This window comes from Atractosteus spatula, chromosome 6 (genome assembly GCF_055471065.1).
Source record: "Atractosteus spatula isolate fAtrSpa1 chromosome 6, fAtrSpa1.hap1, whole genome shotgun sequence".
NCBI classification, from domain to species: Eukaryota; Metazoa; Chordata; class Actinopteri; order Semionotiformes; family Lepisosteidae; genus Atractosteus; species Atractosteus spatula.
The window spans coordinates 30,402,514-30,420,902 of NC_142711.1; the positions used below are offsets into that span (position 1 = coordinate 30,402,514).

The window sequence follows — 18,389 nt, forward strand, 5'->3', positions numbered from 1 at the left end:
CTGTAAAACATCCCAGATGGCAAGTGACAGTGTGTTGAATTAGTCTAGCCTCCAAGACATTGCTCTCTTGATAAGAGTTTCATGTTGGTTCCTTTCTGGGTTTTCCTTTTTTGACTTTCACCAGGCTTGATGCGTTAAATGATCTAATTAGCAGTGCCCAATAAACACTTTCACTAATGAGGTGATTTAGCTGTTATGCGTCACTCAAGTGTATCACAGTCAATCATGATTGAACAATTAAACTAAATGATGTCAAAACATTTAATTAATATCTCTAATTAATATATTTTATCTTTCTAAAATCATAAATGATAAATGGTGATAATTTTTGTTTATATTTAGTTTACATTCACTTTCTTTAATGTGTACTGCCTGCAATATGGTTAGTCAGAAAAAAGAACTGTACAATATCAAATGTTTTATTATTGTGCATTATCGTTAAGCAAACTCTACCTTTTTACCATTAAGCACACTCTACCTTTTTATAAATCTATACTTACTATCTCCCAGTATCCTATGTCCATACATATCATCCACTGTTTATAATTACTTGTTGCCAAAGTTTATAGTAATAGTAATTAGTCTATAATCACATTTTGTCACCCTTTTTATGGATATGTTACCACTGTCTTGAGTGACTGTGGGTAGGGATTTTCTTTCTTTTCTTATTAATATCACCCCTTGCTTAAGTACAATTGTGTCATTTAGAGTACAATAGCATTTTGCCCAGTTCCTGATGGTATCAGTCATTGTAAGTGCTTCTCATATCACTAACACTTCTGTTTTTCTATGATAACAGTATTTAATTTAGATCTTTGTCCTTCCTCACCCTGAAGCATGCTGTTTTCATCCATGGTGAACATCTGAATAAAATATTAATAGTGAAAAATGCTATTTTCCTTTCATTATTTAAAGGTTACCTAATTTATGCCTGTCTTCAAAGATTTATGGGAATTTGGCCAATCCCAATAGTTATTTCAAGTTAATTTCACTGAACAGAACACAAGTGCATAATGTAAAAGAAAACCAGTTTAAAAGCCAATACTAGACAACAGTACTAGACAACACTTTTTACACAGATTTATCAACATTTAATGGGTACGTGGAAACAAGAATGTTTCCAAATCTAGTATTGACACCATGACAGTATCTCTTAATTTATAGGAAAATTATTAGCTAATTGTGCTGTTTTCCAACTTTTCCTGTGCTTTTAAACAAACTTCCTTTTGAGTCAAGTCCAAAGAGAGGCTTTCTTGTACTACATACAGTATTTCCTTTTATCAGTTATCTTAATTTTTAAGCTATTTTAAGTTCATTATTATTATGGTTAGTTTACAAAGACAATGGAAAAAATAAACTTGTGGTACTATTGTGACAATAGGAACATACAGATAATATCATATTATGTTATTCAGCAAGAAAGATTAAAATATCACTAAGGACTTTCTATGTATTCATATTATTGGCAACCAAACATAAAATTGCACTTAAACAGGTTCCAGCTGCTTTAGGTCCTGCTATAATAATGTAGATGTAATGATTTAAACCAATTTGTCTTTCAATAGGAATATTGGAATATAGCACTCCTAAGAACTGATGTTATTTTGTTTCAGATTCAGTTGACCAGAAATGGGATATGCAGATGAAACAGGTCCTCCAGCTCAATGAGAAATTCCATGCACTCTGGGACCAGGCTGGAGAGAGGTGTAAACATCTGAAGCAGCTGCTACACCAAAGCAATCCCATCACCATCAAGGACCTGTACATCGTCAGCAATACAGCTGCAGTCCAGGAGCTTTACATACAGTAAGCTGATGCTGCACTGTTAGCCCTAGAAACCAACAGCTGAGTTGAAAAATCAGGGTGAATTTAAACAAACATATTCAGATTGGTAACAATACCTGAAATGTCTGTGTACTGCATATAATCCATATCTTTGTAAATGAGTTATACAGAAAACAGATAACACGATTCCTTTTTAACAGAAACAGCTTTCAACAAATGAAAGTTCTTAACTGAAGTTCGGTAAATTTAACGACAGACAAGCCAATCTCACCCATCTGTTTTAAATCACAGACAATATTGAATTTTGCTGTATATACAGTATATAATTCTTGCATTTTCTTCATACTCCTCTCTCTGAATGGGGAGATCGAACCTTCTTGTTTTCTGGCGAGGAGGCTACCTCTTAACCCAGCATTTTAAGCCAAAACATCTGATTCTTGGTGTCATTATTCTTCATGAAATTTTAGCTCCATCAATCAACTCCAACAACATCAAAGAAAACACTAGAAGAACTGCAATTTATTTTGTATGCTTTAATAGTGCAATTGCTTCCTTTTTTTAATCACATCACTATTATTGTTTAATCAAATATGTAAACGTGTTTCTGACAAGATTATTTGAATTGGCAATCTTCTGCAGAATGGGTTATCAGATGCTTTCTAGTCATGTACCTCTGTATAAGCGATCAGTATATAATTTGTTTACAGTTATGCTTACAATTAGAATCAAAGATTCAATTACAATTAAGGTTTCATATAGATTTGAAAAGACCACCTTTAGTAAACTAATTACCAGGATCAGTGATATTATGTGTTTGAGGATGAACTATTCATGATGTGATGCAGATCAATTATATATATACACTGAACAGTATATAGATCGGCCTTATGTTGTAAGGCGAGCTTGCATTAAACTAGAACTGACCTCCAGATGGTGGAGTGCTTAAACTTCAGCCCTAAAATGTATTATGTCTAAGTGAATATCTATTTCTGCTTTGCAGATACTTTTCAGCATTCACAAACCTTGATGTAGTGGGAGGTTTTGATTATCTTGCCAAAAAGACAAGGTATGGAATGCATTGATTCAATATTTAACAGCATTGTTAATATGTCTGAAAGTAGAATTAATACAGAATTCTGTTGATTTCAGTCTTTCTGGTAATTAATGGTTATCAAACCTCAGTGTTGTGATAGGCTTTGACCAAGGTGTTGAAATTAAATCTTACATTGTTACACAGGAACATTTTTTACAAAGTGCAATTACTGTTTTTTGCACATCTTACATTGCATTTTTTCTGTACATTTCTTCTCTACAGTACATTTTACAAAAGCCATTTTGCTTCTGATTGTGTTGTTTACAGTTATAATTATCTTACAGCCTGGCATGACTGACCAGCTTTCTAAAAGCTTAATGTTTATGCTTTTTACTTACTTTAACTAATGAAGCAATGGAAAATGTTTATTAATGTCTGATAAAATTCAAAGGGACATTGTAGCATTAGTGTCTTTTCAGATCACAGATACCATTATTTGAGATTTTTATTATTTGTACCTGGACTAAACAGTATATGTTCCTTTGATTTCTATTGTTTTATGATTTTTTCCAGATACATTTGTCTTGATTCTGTTCATTATTATTTGCACTGAGAATTTGAATCTTTAATCTGCAGCAATTACTGGAAAAAGAATAAAATAAACCTCAGCAGGTTTTTCTTCAGTTCCGAAAAACCTGAAAGCTCAGTGTCGGTAAGCCTCTACAGAGTCCTTCATGAGCGCATCAGAGACCAGGTCACGCAGTACATCCTTATCCTTAAACGTCTCTGCCAGTCAACTGAAAAGGTACACATGAACTGAATGAACCTGTTTACACTATATACTGTACATTAGGTAACTTTCATAATAATTAAGGTTACAAACGAACTTAACAGATACTTAACACTTAACAGATTTAAACAGTGCAGTCATCTCTTAAAAGAAATGATCTACTCTAAATTAAAGGGAAGGAAGTTTAATCAATGAATTATTTGATTAAAGTTCTTGAATTATTTGATTAAATTTCTTGAATTATTTGATTAAAAGAGCAAATTTTAGCAGGACCTGAACAGCATTCATATTTCTCTTCTATAAAGTTCCTTGAAAAAATATTCAAACCCTTCCAATAGTGTCCCGTATTGTGACAGGATACATACCCAGTTTTTAAAGTTAATATTATATTCAAAACCTGAATGCACAAATTGAAGTCTTCTAAGAGTAAGATAAGTTATAGTAAATGTCAGCTAAAACTAAAGAAAAAAATGAAATATAATGATTCCATAAGAGTATGTCTTTATCAACTTCACCTGTCAGTTTGATGAAATTTTCAATAGTTATTCTTAGCAGATTTGCCCACACTCTCTCCAGTTGCTTGATGATTCCTTATGGACAGCAGTTTTTAAAGTCTTTCCACAGATTCTCAAAAGGTTTTACCAGTTAGGAGTTTCACTGGTTCCCTCAGGGACATTCACTTTATTATTCTTAAACCACTCCAGGATAGCTTTGGCCTTGTACTGCATTCTTCTGCATTCTCTTGTAGTCATTCTCCTGCTGGAGGGTTATTTTGTGCTCCAGTTTAAGGTCTTTAGCAGACTGAAACTGGTTTTCTTTTAAGATTTGTCTATATGACCACCTATTTTCCTGTCAGTCTAGAAAATCTTCTCAGTCCATTTTGATGACACCCACAATATGCTTGACAGTAGGGATAAGGGTTACTGGGCCATGCATTGTGTTGTTTGCACTTGACATAAGACTTTGCATTTAGATTAAATAGTTCCAACTTTGTCTTGTCAGACCACAAAACCAATTTTGCCGTATATTTGCAGTATTAACTAAATGTTTTGCTATAAACTCCATGTGTTTTTAGTAATGGCTTCCCTTTTTCCACTCTGCCATACAATTTTTTATGCCCTATTGTACTTCACTGTAGATCTGTGCATTTCTGCAACTTTATCTCTGAATTATTTTAATAGCAAATTTATCTTTATGGATGAATCATTGCTGGAAATGCACTGCCTGAATAAGGGACCTTATAGAGACATACTGTACATTTTGATCCTGTATTCATGAGATCCTTAATTATTACGTACAGAGAGAAGCCACCCAACTAATTGTGCCTCTCCACAGGGTAATATTGTGTACCCACAGTAAATTAATTTAAGTTTGCAACAGGAAAAAGTTGAATTATGCAAGCACGATTTTTTCACTTTCTTTCATTATTAATTGCACATTAATTATCTATTTACTTCTTTTTTTTGCTTTGAATATAGTCAAATATGAATTTCTGCTTCTCATAAGTCTCATAAATATGAGCTTTAAAGCAATAAAACCAAGATAGGTGATAACCAAGATAGGGTTTGAATATTTTTGCAAGGAGATGTACAGTATATAACAGTATAATAGCAGCATGTTATGCTTTTCAAAACAAAAACTATTTTTAACCAAGTTGTCTGATTTTTAACAATTTTACTTCAGTGCCAATCTGAAAAAAAGAATTACAAATGATAACTATTTTAGAAGAAAAAGATTCATATAAATATTATAAATAATGGCACATTAACTAAATCTAATACCAACATTAATATTTACTGCTTAGATTATATAATGAAGCATTACTTGGATTTCTACATTACATTTAGAAATGTAATTATATGTTAATAATAAACAATTAAGCATAATAGTGCTAGTTTCAATTTGCTGTATAACTGAAGAAAGAATTTGTCAAAACAGCTAACAATAGCCGTAAACCACATATGGAATGTATATTGCAGATAACAGTGAATTAAAATATGAGGTTTTGAACTATTTTTAAGTACATGTGACAATATTTTAGACATTTTAAAAGAGGAGAAATTAACCACTTGGAACTTTCCACTGAGTGGTTTTTCAATATTTAATGTGATAAGAGACTTTTTGTCTGAGTTCTTTAAATGTTTTTCTTGTTCCTCAGTTACAGTATAACAGTCAGTGTGATTTTAGCCTACAGGTGTTCAGGAATTGAATGAAGCTCTTAAGGGGTATATCGACCTACAAAGTCACATCAGTCAACTTCTGGATGATGCTTCCCTTACAAAGGTCCTGTGGAAATCTCTGGGGCAGAAATTATCAGTAAGAGCTTTTACGTATCATAAATATCTGCATGTCAAAGCAATTTTGTTTCACTTTTTAAATTTAAAGTGACTAAAGGATTAATAACATTTTGGGCTGCACTGATAATCAGTCATCATAACAGATAAATATAAGGCAATTGTGACATTTTTTGACATTGTCAGTTTCTGTATATTAGCATGCAACATGAACCTATATTCATAACTGAACCTTTCCCTGCATAAACTATAATGTCCGTTATGATGTGCTTATTATATTTCAATATGTATCTCATATCTTTGTAATAGAAAAAATTAGAATCAAATCAGTTTTGCAGCTACAACAGATTCAAGAAAATTTATTCTGCTTCTTGTATGTAGTGTTACTTTACTTATCATGGCCAAAAAAGGATTATTTGAAATAAGGTGAAACTGTTGCTCGAAATAATGAAAACTCTGCTACATGTCTGCTAAACCAAATTATGCTTTGGTCTGTAGCTAGGATACTGCATTCTTGCACTTTCCCTGATTATTATTTATTTAATTTACTTAACTTAAAGTGGTGGAAAGCAGAGTGGCTAGATTCAGTTTCTAGGGTGCAATGTTTATTTGTATTTTCTCCCCATGTTTGTCTGGGTTTCCTCCCACAGTTCAAAGACATGCTTGTTGGTTAATTGGTTTCTTGGAAAATTATCCCTAAGTAGTGAGTGTGTGTGTCTGTGTGTGCCCTGCCATGGATTGGCACCCCATCCAGAGTGTATACTGCCTTCCACCCACTGATTGCTGGGATAGGCTCCAGCTCTGCAATCCTATTGGAGATTAGAGAAAGACATTAGAGAATGGCTGGATGTATTTAACTAAAATTGACTATTACTATTTTTTTCTTTTTAAAGAAAATGTTTATGTTGATGTATTTTGAAACAATTCATGACTGAGTAATGATAACAATCAGCTTGTGTTTGACATTTAAAATGTGAGCAATAGAATACAATTCCTAATTCATTCTTTGAAATTATTTTCTAAAGCAAATTAAATGAGAAGATAATCAGTTAATAGTTTCAAATGTGAAAGTAGTAAACATTTTCTTTTAATTTAGTACTAAAACAGCTCAATTGTATGTATATTTAGATGTGATTGATATACCTTGTCTCCACTGTTATTAAATGTCTGTACTTTCACTGCTTTGTCCTGTGTCAAATTGGATTTTCATCTCAAGGGATACCAACACAATTTACAGGTATGAGGAAACTAATTTTATCCACCATTGAAGTATAAACATTTTGTGGTGGTGAATACCAGCAATTTGACTGCAGCAGAAGTGGGATATTACTTAGCCAATCAACATGTCGAAAGTCTTGTAGGCTAAACAAAGAGAGCCTGATTTTGAATATCAAACAGCAAACCTTGATTATCACCCTTCTTTATGTTTGTACCATGGGATCTCACAAGTATCCCAACCTTTGGTATAGTATCTAGACTGAAACATTAACACTAAAACATTTAGAAACACTATGAAACACTAAAACATTGTGAATATTTTTTAATTCTAAATTGGTTTTTGAACTTTTTACTCCAGTATAAATCGTGTCCCACCTTTTCTATATACAACTAAAATCCATTTAAAATGTTAGAATATTTCTATGATTGCTAGACTTGTAACCTGTAATGTAACCATTACATTGTGAACGCTGAGAACAAATTCTGCTCTAGAAAGTCTTTAGGTAAACTAGGCAAATGAGGTAAATTAAAAAATTTTTCCGAAAGAGTTAATGGGACAGGTTTCTGGCCTATCTTCATAATCAACATAGTTTAATACAATTATACTTTCAAGAAGATTTTACAAAAAGAAATTAGTTGCAATTTAAAAGCTTCAAAAGATTAAAAAAAACTAAATGAAAAACTATAAAGCTGTCAGGGAAAGGACTTACATAGTCAAATGATTATATATTGTAATATTTAGCTGTGATATATGTGATAATTTAAGAAAGATACACAAGTTCATCAGGCCAAAACTTTTTTTTTATGTTTTCAAAATTGAGATTTCTCTGTCTTCTGTCTGTTTTCTTTTGTCAGGATATTTTGTGTACCCCTGAACGCAGGCTAAGAGAAGACAGCAAGAACATGGCAATATCCCATTCAGCTGGACGTTTCAGCCATGACAGAATACTGCTCTTTGATGATGTGTTGGTAATTCTTCAGGTCAGCTGTTGAAACACCATTTACACCTATGAGCTTTGGTTCCATTTTTCTTCATAGCAGCTGTCATGTCATTTCTGGCACAATTCATTTTCTGTGAAGCCAGGGAAGCATGATGGGTTATAAACTGTAAACAACGAATGTCATTATTTTGCGATCATATATCAGAAGTCTTGTCTTTGATGAAGTGCACAAAGTTGATAGGCAGGCATCCAAGAAGATTCATGCTGTTATCAAAGGTGCCTCCAGCAAGTAGTGGGTTGTTTGCCATCTACAGGTCCTGGAGCACTTGTTAAGATAGAGGAATTCACAAACTCCCAACATGTACAAGGATATCTTAGCCAGACACCTGCTTCCCTCTGCCAAGAAGTTTAGGCTTGGCCAAAAATGTACAGCCCAGCATGAAAATGATCCAAAGAACACTACCGAATCAAGAACTTGCTCATAGAATAAATATTTTCAACTGTCCGTCTCACTCTCAAGACCTCAGTCCAGTCCAAATGAAAATTTATGATTTAAGACCAAGTAGTCACTTCACAAATAGAAACCAAAAATAAAGGTGCTGGAGCAATTCTGCCTAGAGGAAATACATGGTGTGAATAAATATGAGAATGCTTCCTGAAATTAAATTATTATGACAAATATGAGTTTTTCTATATATAATAGAATTTTCTAAAATAAGACATTATCCATTGCTTAAGTTTGTTACCTGATGTTTTTTGTTTCTATGTCATCAGGGTTATGACGTTCATTTTCTGATGCTGACATTCCTATTGACTTTTCCAACTTTATATGAGGACAGCTGAAGTCTGCAAGAAAGCCAATTCTTCCTTTACACATACATTCTTAATTTCCATTATACAATTTGAATTATAATTCATATCTGAATTTGGTGGTTTGCAGCATACTCCTAACACTAAACCATTTTTTTCTACTGTTCTGACCCATATAAATTCTAAAACAGTAGACTAATTGTCACGAGCAGTTCTTTCCGGGCCCTATGCGGACGACACGATCCAGAATAGTGAAGACACAAGGGGAAAAATAGTCATGCAGGAAAAGGGTCTGGAGACGGGGGGCGTGTCCATACAGTGCAGGTGTCCAGGGGAAGTGAGTCCAGGCGAACAATCCATGTAGGAATTCCAGAAGAGTAATCCGAGACAAAGGGTAGAGTCCAAGACCAGGGGATCCATCCAGAGAGTTAAAACACGAACCGGGTCAGAACCGGCGAGGGGAACCAGGAACTAGGAACAGAAAGTTAAAAGCATAACGGAGCCAGACGCGGCAAGACCCCGGGCTCTCATGATGTGGAAATCAATGAGGAACCACGAGTGAAGTCCGCATCTGGCTTTTAAGGGGGAACGGGAATAGGGAACAGGTGCAGGCAATGGGAGGGAACGAGGAAGGGCTGGAGCTCCCTTAAGAGGAGGGGTTAGCGATCGTGACACTAATCCAGGTTATTGTCCTGTGTTTCAATACTCTTTTTGATATACTGTATATTGCTACACTTTCCCTCTTCTATCCTATTTCTCCAGAAGACTATTTGTCAACTTAGGTCATTTAACTCATTGAGGTCATGTGGATGATTATCAATTAATGCACTTGTCACTTTCACTCTCTAATAGACATGGGTAGCATTGCATCTTACATCAAACATCTTAGGCTAAGGCTATGCTTAAAATTAATTTTTGAGTAAGATCAGAATAATACTCTTTCCCTTGCCTTGAAATTGAATCCAGAAACTGGTGTCAATGCTTAAAGCACCCCCCTAGGAACGTTTCTGAGATAGGAGTCTGACAAATAGGATTTCCTGTGATTCCAACACCTAAGCCAGGCCACCATTCTTTACACCTTTACACCTCCTACAATACATGTTAAAAATTAACAATATACTCTATGTCTAGGCTTGCACACCAGTTGCATGTTACCTGTCAGAAATCCACTGACAGGGTTAGAAAGTCCCACCACTGAAAAATATGCTGTGAGTTTGTCACCGTAACTGACCAGGAGATGTGACATTGTCAATCACCTTCCATAATGACACGACTTAAAAGTTGTTACGATACATTGTGCACCTGCTCTCCTGGATCCTGGCAATGTAATGGAGAACTAATCAGGCAACCAACCACACAGAACTTTAATGACGAAAGAACTTTAGCCAAAAGAAACTGCCAGGCTGAGAGAGACTGTGAATAACATAAAATGCATGAGTTGAATTTTGTTTTTTAAAACTCCTAGATGTATTGTATATATAAGCACTTAATTATATGTTCCTTTGATGTTTTATTTTTATTTCTTATTTGTAGATGTTGTATGGATTTTCCTTACTTCCATTTTTGATTAAATGTTTTTAAATTTCTCTGTCGATCATTTTGTCAAGACAATTGCTATTACCTTATTTAAATGTAATCTATCATACATTTATAGACATATAAAGACTATACAGACAGCTATTCTCACAAAAAGGTTCCATTGTCCCTAAAATGGGGTATTTCATTGGAAATTCTGACTGCCACCTACTTACAGCAGCAAATTAATTTTCCCACCACAGTACTAACAAGGTCATACTAAACTTCTGAGATGATACAATTAGCCTACATGGTAAAACTGTTTATATTATAGTTCTAAATGTAGCTGTCTACAGTTAATCATGTTGCAAGATGTAATTAGTAATATAAAGCTTATGCATGGAAATTATTTTTAGGAAAATTGACCTTTTCTATGGAGACTAAAATAAAAAAAAACATTGTAAAGGGTAAATAAGCAGTATCCATGTATCTAAAGTTAAAACACTGCTTTGTTTATTCTCTACTTGCCTTTGGTCTTACGTTTATGTATTTCCTATCTCCTTCTGTTGTTCTGTAAATCTGTCATCCACTGGTTTTCTATTGCTTCTCATGATCGCATTCTTCATACTCCTTGATGGCTGTGACCATCTATAAGTCAGCTTTAAAAGAGAAACATCTCAGAGCTATCCATCAACAGACTTGAGGGATGACAGATTTGGTCTGTTTCAAACTCTTGCAGTTTGCTTTGGACTGTATAGTAACACTATATATATACTATCCCATAATATCCCACTGTTTCACACACTAGATGGTCAGCCAATACTTTTCTGAAGTAATATTCCTTCATAAAGTATATTTCTAATATTTCTTTGTGTATTTACATGATTCTAGGGATCTGACATTCACTGCTATGATCTTACTACAGTCTGGACTGAGGAAACAACAGAAGAGAATTCAGATAGGTGAGAATATTGTACAGGTCAATTTCATTATACATGTACAGTATATGTACACTTTATTTTTATGGAAAAAAAGATAACTGAGTCATCTGACATACTCTGTTAGCAACTGAAAATAAAATTTTAATGCATGGATTTGCAAAGTACTTTATCTGAACAATGATATTAAGCACATCTGTATGTACTGTTCTTTAAATTTCAAAATGCTGCCCAGTGCAAGGAAAAATGTAAAGTAAAAAAAAAAATGTTGTTTGCATTCCCGTTTATTTTAATTTATCCTTATTAAATTCACTATGCTATGTATGGTTTTGTGTTGTCTTTTCTGAAATGCAAAATGCAATACGGGGATGCATTTGCATTTATTTTAATCTCTGTTTCCCTGTTTTAGCAATGTGAGTTTTTGAAAGAAACATCTCAAACCTAAAAGAAAAAGAATTGGAAATGCATACGTTAGAAAACTAGCATAACACTTCCAAAAAAACATATCTTCATATAAAAACTAGAAAATAGAAATTGTTGTACTTACAAGTACGTCATTTTGTAGAGCTGTACAGCGTACTCAGTGTTGAAGAGTGCCACATTTTCTGAAACCAGCCATAATTGTTTTTTGGTGTTAATATAATTAAAAGTTATATGGAATGTTACTTGTTACAGAAGATCTTATTTAAAGGTATTATTTCCCCTTATTAAAGAAAAGAGACTTAAAAGGATGGCATATTCATTATTTAGCTAAAAGTATTTCAGTGTTTTCTTTCTATTTGTTTTCAAGAGGAGAAAAATTCATTAAAAAACAGGTTTCATGTAATACTAATTATATTTACCATGTTCACATCTTAGCAAATTTGAAAAGCTCTTAAGCACTTATGAAATTCTAAACTGAATAAGGTTAAAACAAGAAAGAAACAATATAACAGAATGAGAAAATATGAATTACATTTTCTTTGGTGCCAGCAATGTATTCATTACACCAAAATGAGAGTGTTATTGGGGGGAAAAAATCAGATAATTTCCTTTATGCTTTTTGTGCATAAATTGTTTTTATGTAGCATGAACTTTTTTGTGTTTGTGTTTTCATACAGAAAATACTGAAGAAAATTATCAGAAGAGTTTAGAGCTTTGTAAAAATTAAATGGTAGAATTAGTTTTTGGTTTTTTTTTGGTATACATATGCTTGATTATACCAAATTCAGATTTAAAATGATTTGCAGCTTTTGTATAATTTTGTTGTTGCAATGACTTGTTTTTTGTTCAATCATTATGATAAATGTTTGGTTTATTCCCCAGGAGGATTCTCAAAGTGATCACACCTGAAGAGAACTTTACATTGTATACTCAGGAACCACATCATGAGGTCTGCAATCTTCATTTTCTGATATTTTCATGGTGGCAGTACTAGTCAGTGCTACATATTGTGTAGAGCCCTTATTTTACAGCCCAAGAGCACTAAATTCATCTTTAGTGCACTATAATGGTACTGTATTGACCATTTGATCACAGAAACTAGCTTTCTCAGTCATTTTGTATTACTGTGTTTATACAGAAGATGGGTCCAATATGGGTCTGAAAAACTGGCTATACAACTGCTTTTTGTTCAGTCAGAATTACTATATTATACTTTTCCATTTCTATTAAACACACTGTTGCTTTCTAATCCATTGGAAAGGTATGTCTGATCACACATTTCAACTGTTAAAAGCAGTTCAAATATTTGAACAACATAAAACAACATTTATTTTTAGTTTGGCAACAAGGGATTGTCCAAAGTTTTTCTCAGCTGATAAGAGATAAGACAAATATCCAGGCGTTGTTATTAGAGTTAGTTCAGCAAACTTTGTAAGTTTTAAACTGCATGATGAAAGCTGTTGATCAGCTTTAATTCTGTTTTTAATGTTTCAGGTGGTGTGGCAGTGGAAGCTAAGCCACGCTATTCGTCAATGTTTGAACAGGAGGCGGGACTTCCCCCTTTGGGGAAAAAGAGGACAAGATCAAAATCCAAGTGGCCCCCCACTTTATCGATTTGCAGTGTATACCTTTAAAAATGAAGGCAGGTTGAAAAATGCTATTTATGAAGGCTACTGGAATCAAGGGAAACCACATGGAAAGTATGTATTCTGTCTTTTTGGAAGTAACAGTTGTAATTATTCGTGGTGTTATACCTTATAGTTGTGTTCTGAAAGCAACATATGCTAATTTTGTAAGTCTATTCATAATAAACATCAGAATAATTGTGCATATTTTAAAAAAAAAAACAATTATGACTGGCATGGTGGTAAAGAGTTCTGGAGCCCTGGGATAAATTCCTGGGGTGCCATGGAGTATTTTTTTCTGTGTTTGTGTGGGTTTGCTCCAGGTGCTCCGGTTTTCTCCCACAGTCCCAAGACATGGGTAGGTTAATTGGCTCTTGAAAAAAAAATTGGCCCTGGTGTGAGTGTGTGTATGTCCTGCGATGAACTGGCATCCCGTCTAGGGTGTATCCCACCTTGCGCCCACTGCTTGCAGGATGAGGTTCCGGTGACCCCCATGACCCTGTACTTGATAAAGCGGTTTGAAAAACACATAAAATAATCACAGTTCAATTTGCCAAAGTTATATCCTTTTCAAATTACAGAATGCTCTCTGTACTCACGGAATGAAGCTGGGATGCCATTGGATACTGTATTGGAGGTTAATAGTTATCAAATAATGAAGAAGGCTCCACAGCCAAAACATTGTGTTTCCTTTCTTTTCTTTTCAGCATGGAATAAACCCCTTTACCTGTTCCTTTGCAGCCTATGTATGCTGACACAGCTACCTACGTGAACTATCAAATAATTTAATTGCAGTTTGACTTGATGCTTAGTGGTGGTTGCTGAAAATATATCATGTCATTTGCCAAACCGCTTTATACCATACAGTGTCGCGGGAAGCTGAAGCCTACCTGACAAGCAACGAGTGCAAGGCAGGGTACACCCTGGACGGGGCTCCAGTCTATCGCAGGGCAAGTGCAAGCCCATCACACATGGGGACAATTTGGAGGCCACGGTAAAGGCCGAGGGGGGAAATTTGACCCAGATACGAGAACAGCTCCCTACTCTTATCGAGAAATACCAGGGGATCTTTAATGATCACTGAGAGTCAGGACCTTAGTTTTATGTCTCATCCAAAAATCCAAAATGTTGAGAGCTGCAAGGTGATATACAGTAGCTGCTGGCTTGCTGAAAATATGGATTTTTATTATTCCCAATTTAATATGGTGGTACATATAAATAACTTATGAGATTTTAGCCCAAAACAGAAAGGAGAGATTTTTTTTTTTAATTTTATGTGGATTTTGTTTTTATGTACAGAGGGACATTAAAATGGGAAAATGAACGTAACTACACTGGGGACTTCCAGAATGGCCAGGAACATGGGTGAGAAAGATTGGTCATTGATAATGTACCTTCTCAGATACCAGATCAGGTATTGGAGTATATAAATCATTGTGCACGAGTGGATTCGTGAAAAATAAGAACTAATAGGTGTTTAACTGAGAACCCCAAACAGGGTCAAAGATGGTATGCTGTAGTGCGCCTGTGTGGCATGCTGCAATATATCTCTGCAGTCAAATATACAAATGCTAGAAAGCTATGATAAAATGGATAATGGAACTGACTTTTTCGATAAATTAAAAATACATTTACATGGAAGGTAATTTGATAACAATTTCTGTATTTTGGTGAAATACATTTCAGTTTTGATTATAAATTTCTAGAATATGCAGTCACTAAAATGTACGTATATGAATGAATGTATTGTGAATGTGATGTTTAACAATATTTGAGAAGGGTGGAAACATCTGAAAGATTTCTAATTCTGTATTTTGCTTATATAAAGTCAAAGGTTGTTCCCTGTATTATAGGTTATCTGTGTGACATATACTGTAGGTACTGTAGCTAACTTTGATGAGTGAAAAGATATATTTTTGTATTTTAGAAGTAATGCCTTTCATGGTTTCAAAACACACCATGAATCTAAAATCTCTAATGATGGTGATTAATGTATCTATCTGACAGATTTGCACTCGGGGCAACATTTTTAATGATATGAAAGAAAGCCAAGGTATTTATTACAGTATATCCACAACACAAACACAACTTTGTTTTAACATCTCAGAGGAAAAATATGGTCTCCTACAGCACAGAAGTGTTTGTCACCATGCCTGGAAATTGGTATGGATTTTTTCTCCTGCTGGTATAACATTATTCTGCTACCTGCAATTTTACTTTCATGTCATTGAGTCCCAGACTTTCCTCAACTTCATGAATATGACCTGATCCAACCTTAAACTAGTAACAGCACCATAAAGTGGGGGTGCTGCTGGCAAAGTCTATACCTTTGTCACTCTTAATATATTTTTGACCAGGTTTGGAGTCTATGTGGATCCTCAAACAGGGACAGAGGGCTATGATTGCTACAAGTGTCACTGGAGAGATGGAAAAATGCATAGATATGGAATCTGTGAGTAAGTAGTTTTTTATATTCTCTGAAGAATTATTTTTGGCTGATGTAATCTTACTTTAGGAAGCGCCTCATTTAGTTGCAACAAAATTGGTCTGTAATGTAAGATTTGTTGTTTATAATGCATGCATTCCTATCAAACACCAGTCCTTCCATCTCATTATTAGATGCTGATTATTTCCAGGTCCTTAATTAATAATCACCATGTGATGATTAAAATAACAGAGTAGAAAAATATACTATTCTTAAATTACTTATTAGGAAACTAAAATACTGTAAATATTTGAATTATGGGCATGTTATACTCAGTTGGTGGCCTAATAGAAATCATGTTGATATATTTATAGGTATAGCAACAGTGTGGTGTACAGAGGCTATTTCAAAGACAATCTGCGCCATGGATTTGGGATTTTGGAAAGTTCCAAAACTGACAATAGTGCTTTCAGATATGTAGGACACTGGGAGAATGACAAAAAACATGGATATGGAATCTTAGAAAGCACCGACAGGTAACTATCTTTAAGAACAAAAACTATTAATTACTTAAAAATTATTCTTCCTCATTTACAATCTTATCGTCATTTCCATAACAGATCTGTATCAGAGGATTACATTCATATGCCTTTCTGAAACACAAATCAAAGACTCAGATTCCTGAAGATGTACTGTAGATGTGACATTGTAGTTTATTTGACCCAACTTTAATCAACATGAAAGAAATGTGCATTTAATTTTGATTTTGTGCCAGGATGATACTAGTTGGGAATCAAATGAAAATGTAAATATCCTAGTGCATATACAGAAACAACTCTTCCCATCCTACAAAATGGTTACTTCAAAGTTAACAAGCTGAAATATGATTTAGTTCAGATGCTCATTCCTTATGATAGTTTAAGATTCATCTTCTTTAGGTGTTCCAAAAGACAATTATATACTGTAAATAGCCTTAGACTTACACAAGAGTATGTGAACACATTGCCGACTATTTGGTGTGCAAACATTTGGTTTTTAAAAAACACTATTAGTTGGTTGTTGTTTTCTCTGGATATTAGTATTTTTGTGGGGAAATATTTTTTCAGAAGATTTCTGGTTGCTGCAAGAAACATACATGACAGGCATTTCTTCCCAGCAATAGTAAGTTTGTTTGTGGTATTGAAGGTGTTGTAACCCCTTTTTGGAATTAAGCCACAAAGAGCCGAGAGGCAGGGAACAACCACTTCCCAGAGCTTCCAATTAAATTGCCAGCCTCAGGATATTTTAATTTAGCCAAACACACCTCTGAAAGTTTACTGTAAGACTGGAAAGTCGTAAAGCAGTCCTTTTACACCACTTATGTACTCTCTTGACTTAACACAGCAGAAGTGAAGTTACTGCACCTCTGAAATTTAGACAGTGTAAAACTTGGCTGTGGCAGTGAACCTGGTCTTTCAGCACAGCAGTTATTTGTTGTTTGGAGAGTGTTACTGTATGGGATCGAATGCTGGTAGGGGCAGGGAGACAGAGTGACAATGCACCTACAGTAGGACACAATACTTAACACTACTGTATGTGTTTGCTTAAGAAACAAAACGAATCTGGGGTGCAAATACTGAAACAGCACAAATTATAACTGCACAAGATAAAAATGTTTTTGTGCTTGTGCAACCTCTTAACATTTACATTTGCATTTTGATCCAGTGGGGAGAGATACATAGGAATGTGGCAAGAGGATCGCAGAGAAGGCAATGGAATTGTGGTCACACAGTCTGGGTTATGTTATGAGGCCACTTTTCACTGTGACAAACTAATAGTAAGTATTTATGTCATTTTGAATATCTATAGGTTTACATAGTGTTTTCATTTCTTAAAGTAGTCGGGGACAATACTGTTAAAATTATGATGTGTGGTGAGTGTACTGGCATGCTATCATCCAGGTGGGTGCTGCACACTGGTGGTGGTGGAGGGGAGTCCCCATTACCTGTAAAGCGCATTGAGTGGAGTGTCCAGAAAAGTGCTATATAAAAGTGAAAGGAATTATTATTAAATTATTATTATAAATGAATGAAAGACTGATAAATGACAAGCTTATTTTCTTTTGACCCAAATTATGTGTGTTTTATTAATACTAGATCAAGACATGGCAGTTATAATAGGAAACACTAGATGAGGCTTTTGGTATGCTCATAACATACTGTACATGTAGGGTAACTTCTGTTTGCATTGAAGATGGCTAAGACATTTGTACAATACTATACAATACACAGTTCTGCTCTATAAATGCCTCTCTTAAGATCCTTCATTGTGTGAAAAGTTTTTTTAAAACTTGTTGTAGAGTTCCAAGTGGTTAATTCAATTAAAACCTATACTTTGTAATAATAAGCCCTGTAGCCTCTAGGCTGCTGTGTCAGATCCAAGCTGAGCCATTAGCCATCTGTGGAAGTGAGGCTCCAGGGCATACTATAAAATTAGCCAGCAGCTGTTGATTTGCTTAAAGAAAGTTCGTTGGGGGAACCTTGACTTATCACATACCAGCAACCCTTGTACTGTATTTTGTAGTAGGTATATAGAGGGAAATATTTACCATTA

The 18,389-nt window shown here is 34.5% G+C and overlaps 1 protein-coding gene across 2 annotated transcripts in view; it reads left to right on the forward strand.

Annotated features, from left to right (window-relative positions):
• Positions 1-18,389, forward strand: part of LOC148832742 (ALS2 C-terminal-like protein) — a 52,791-nt gene that overhangs the window by 14,139 nt on the left and 20,263 nt on the right. Inside the window, exons 4-16 of one of the 2 annotated variants that reach the window (XM_088919578.1) lie at positions 1,614-1,806; positions 2,786-2,851; positions 3,455-3,623; positions 5,796-5,924; positions 7,119-7,139; positions 7,976-8,101; positions 11,278-11,348; positions 12,630-12,696; positions 13,242-13,447; positions 14,672-14,737; positions 15,730-15,828; positions 16,172-16,333; positions 17,502-17,613. In XM_088919578.1, the coding sequence (XP_088775704.1) occupies positions 1,614-1,806; positions 2,786-2,851; positions 3,455-3,623; positions 5,796-5,924; positions 7,119-7,139; positions 7,976-8,101; positions 11,278-11,348; positions 12,630-12,696; positions 13,242-13,447; positions 14,672-14,737; positions 15,730-15,828; positions 16,172-16,333; positions 17,502-17,613 (1,487 nt within the window). The remainder of the gene's footprint in view (positions 1-1,613; positions 1,807-2,785; positions 2,852-3,454; positions 3,624-5,795; positions 5,925-7,118; positions 7,140-7,975; positions 8,102-11,277; positions 11,349-12,629; positions 12,697-13,241; positions 13,448-14,671; positions 14,738-15,729; positions 15,829-16,171; positions 16,334-17,501; positions 17,614-18,389) is intronic. The other variant, XM_088919579.1, reaches the window with a different exon arrangement.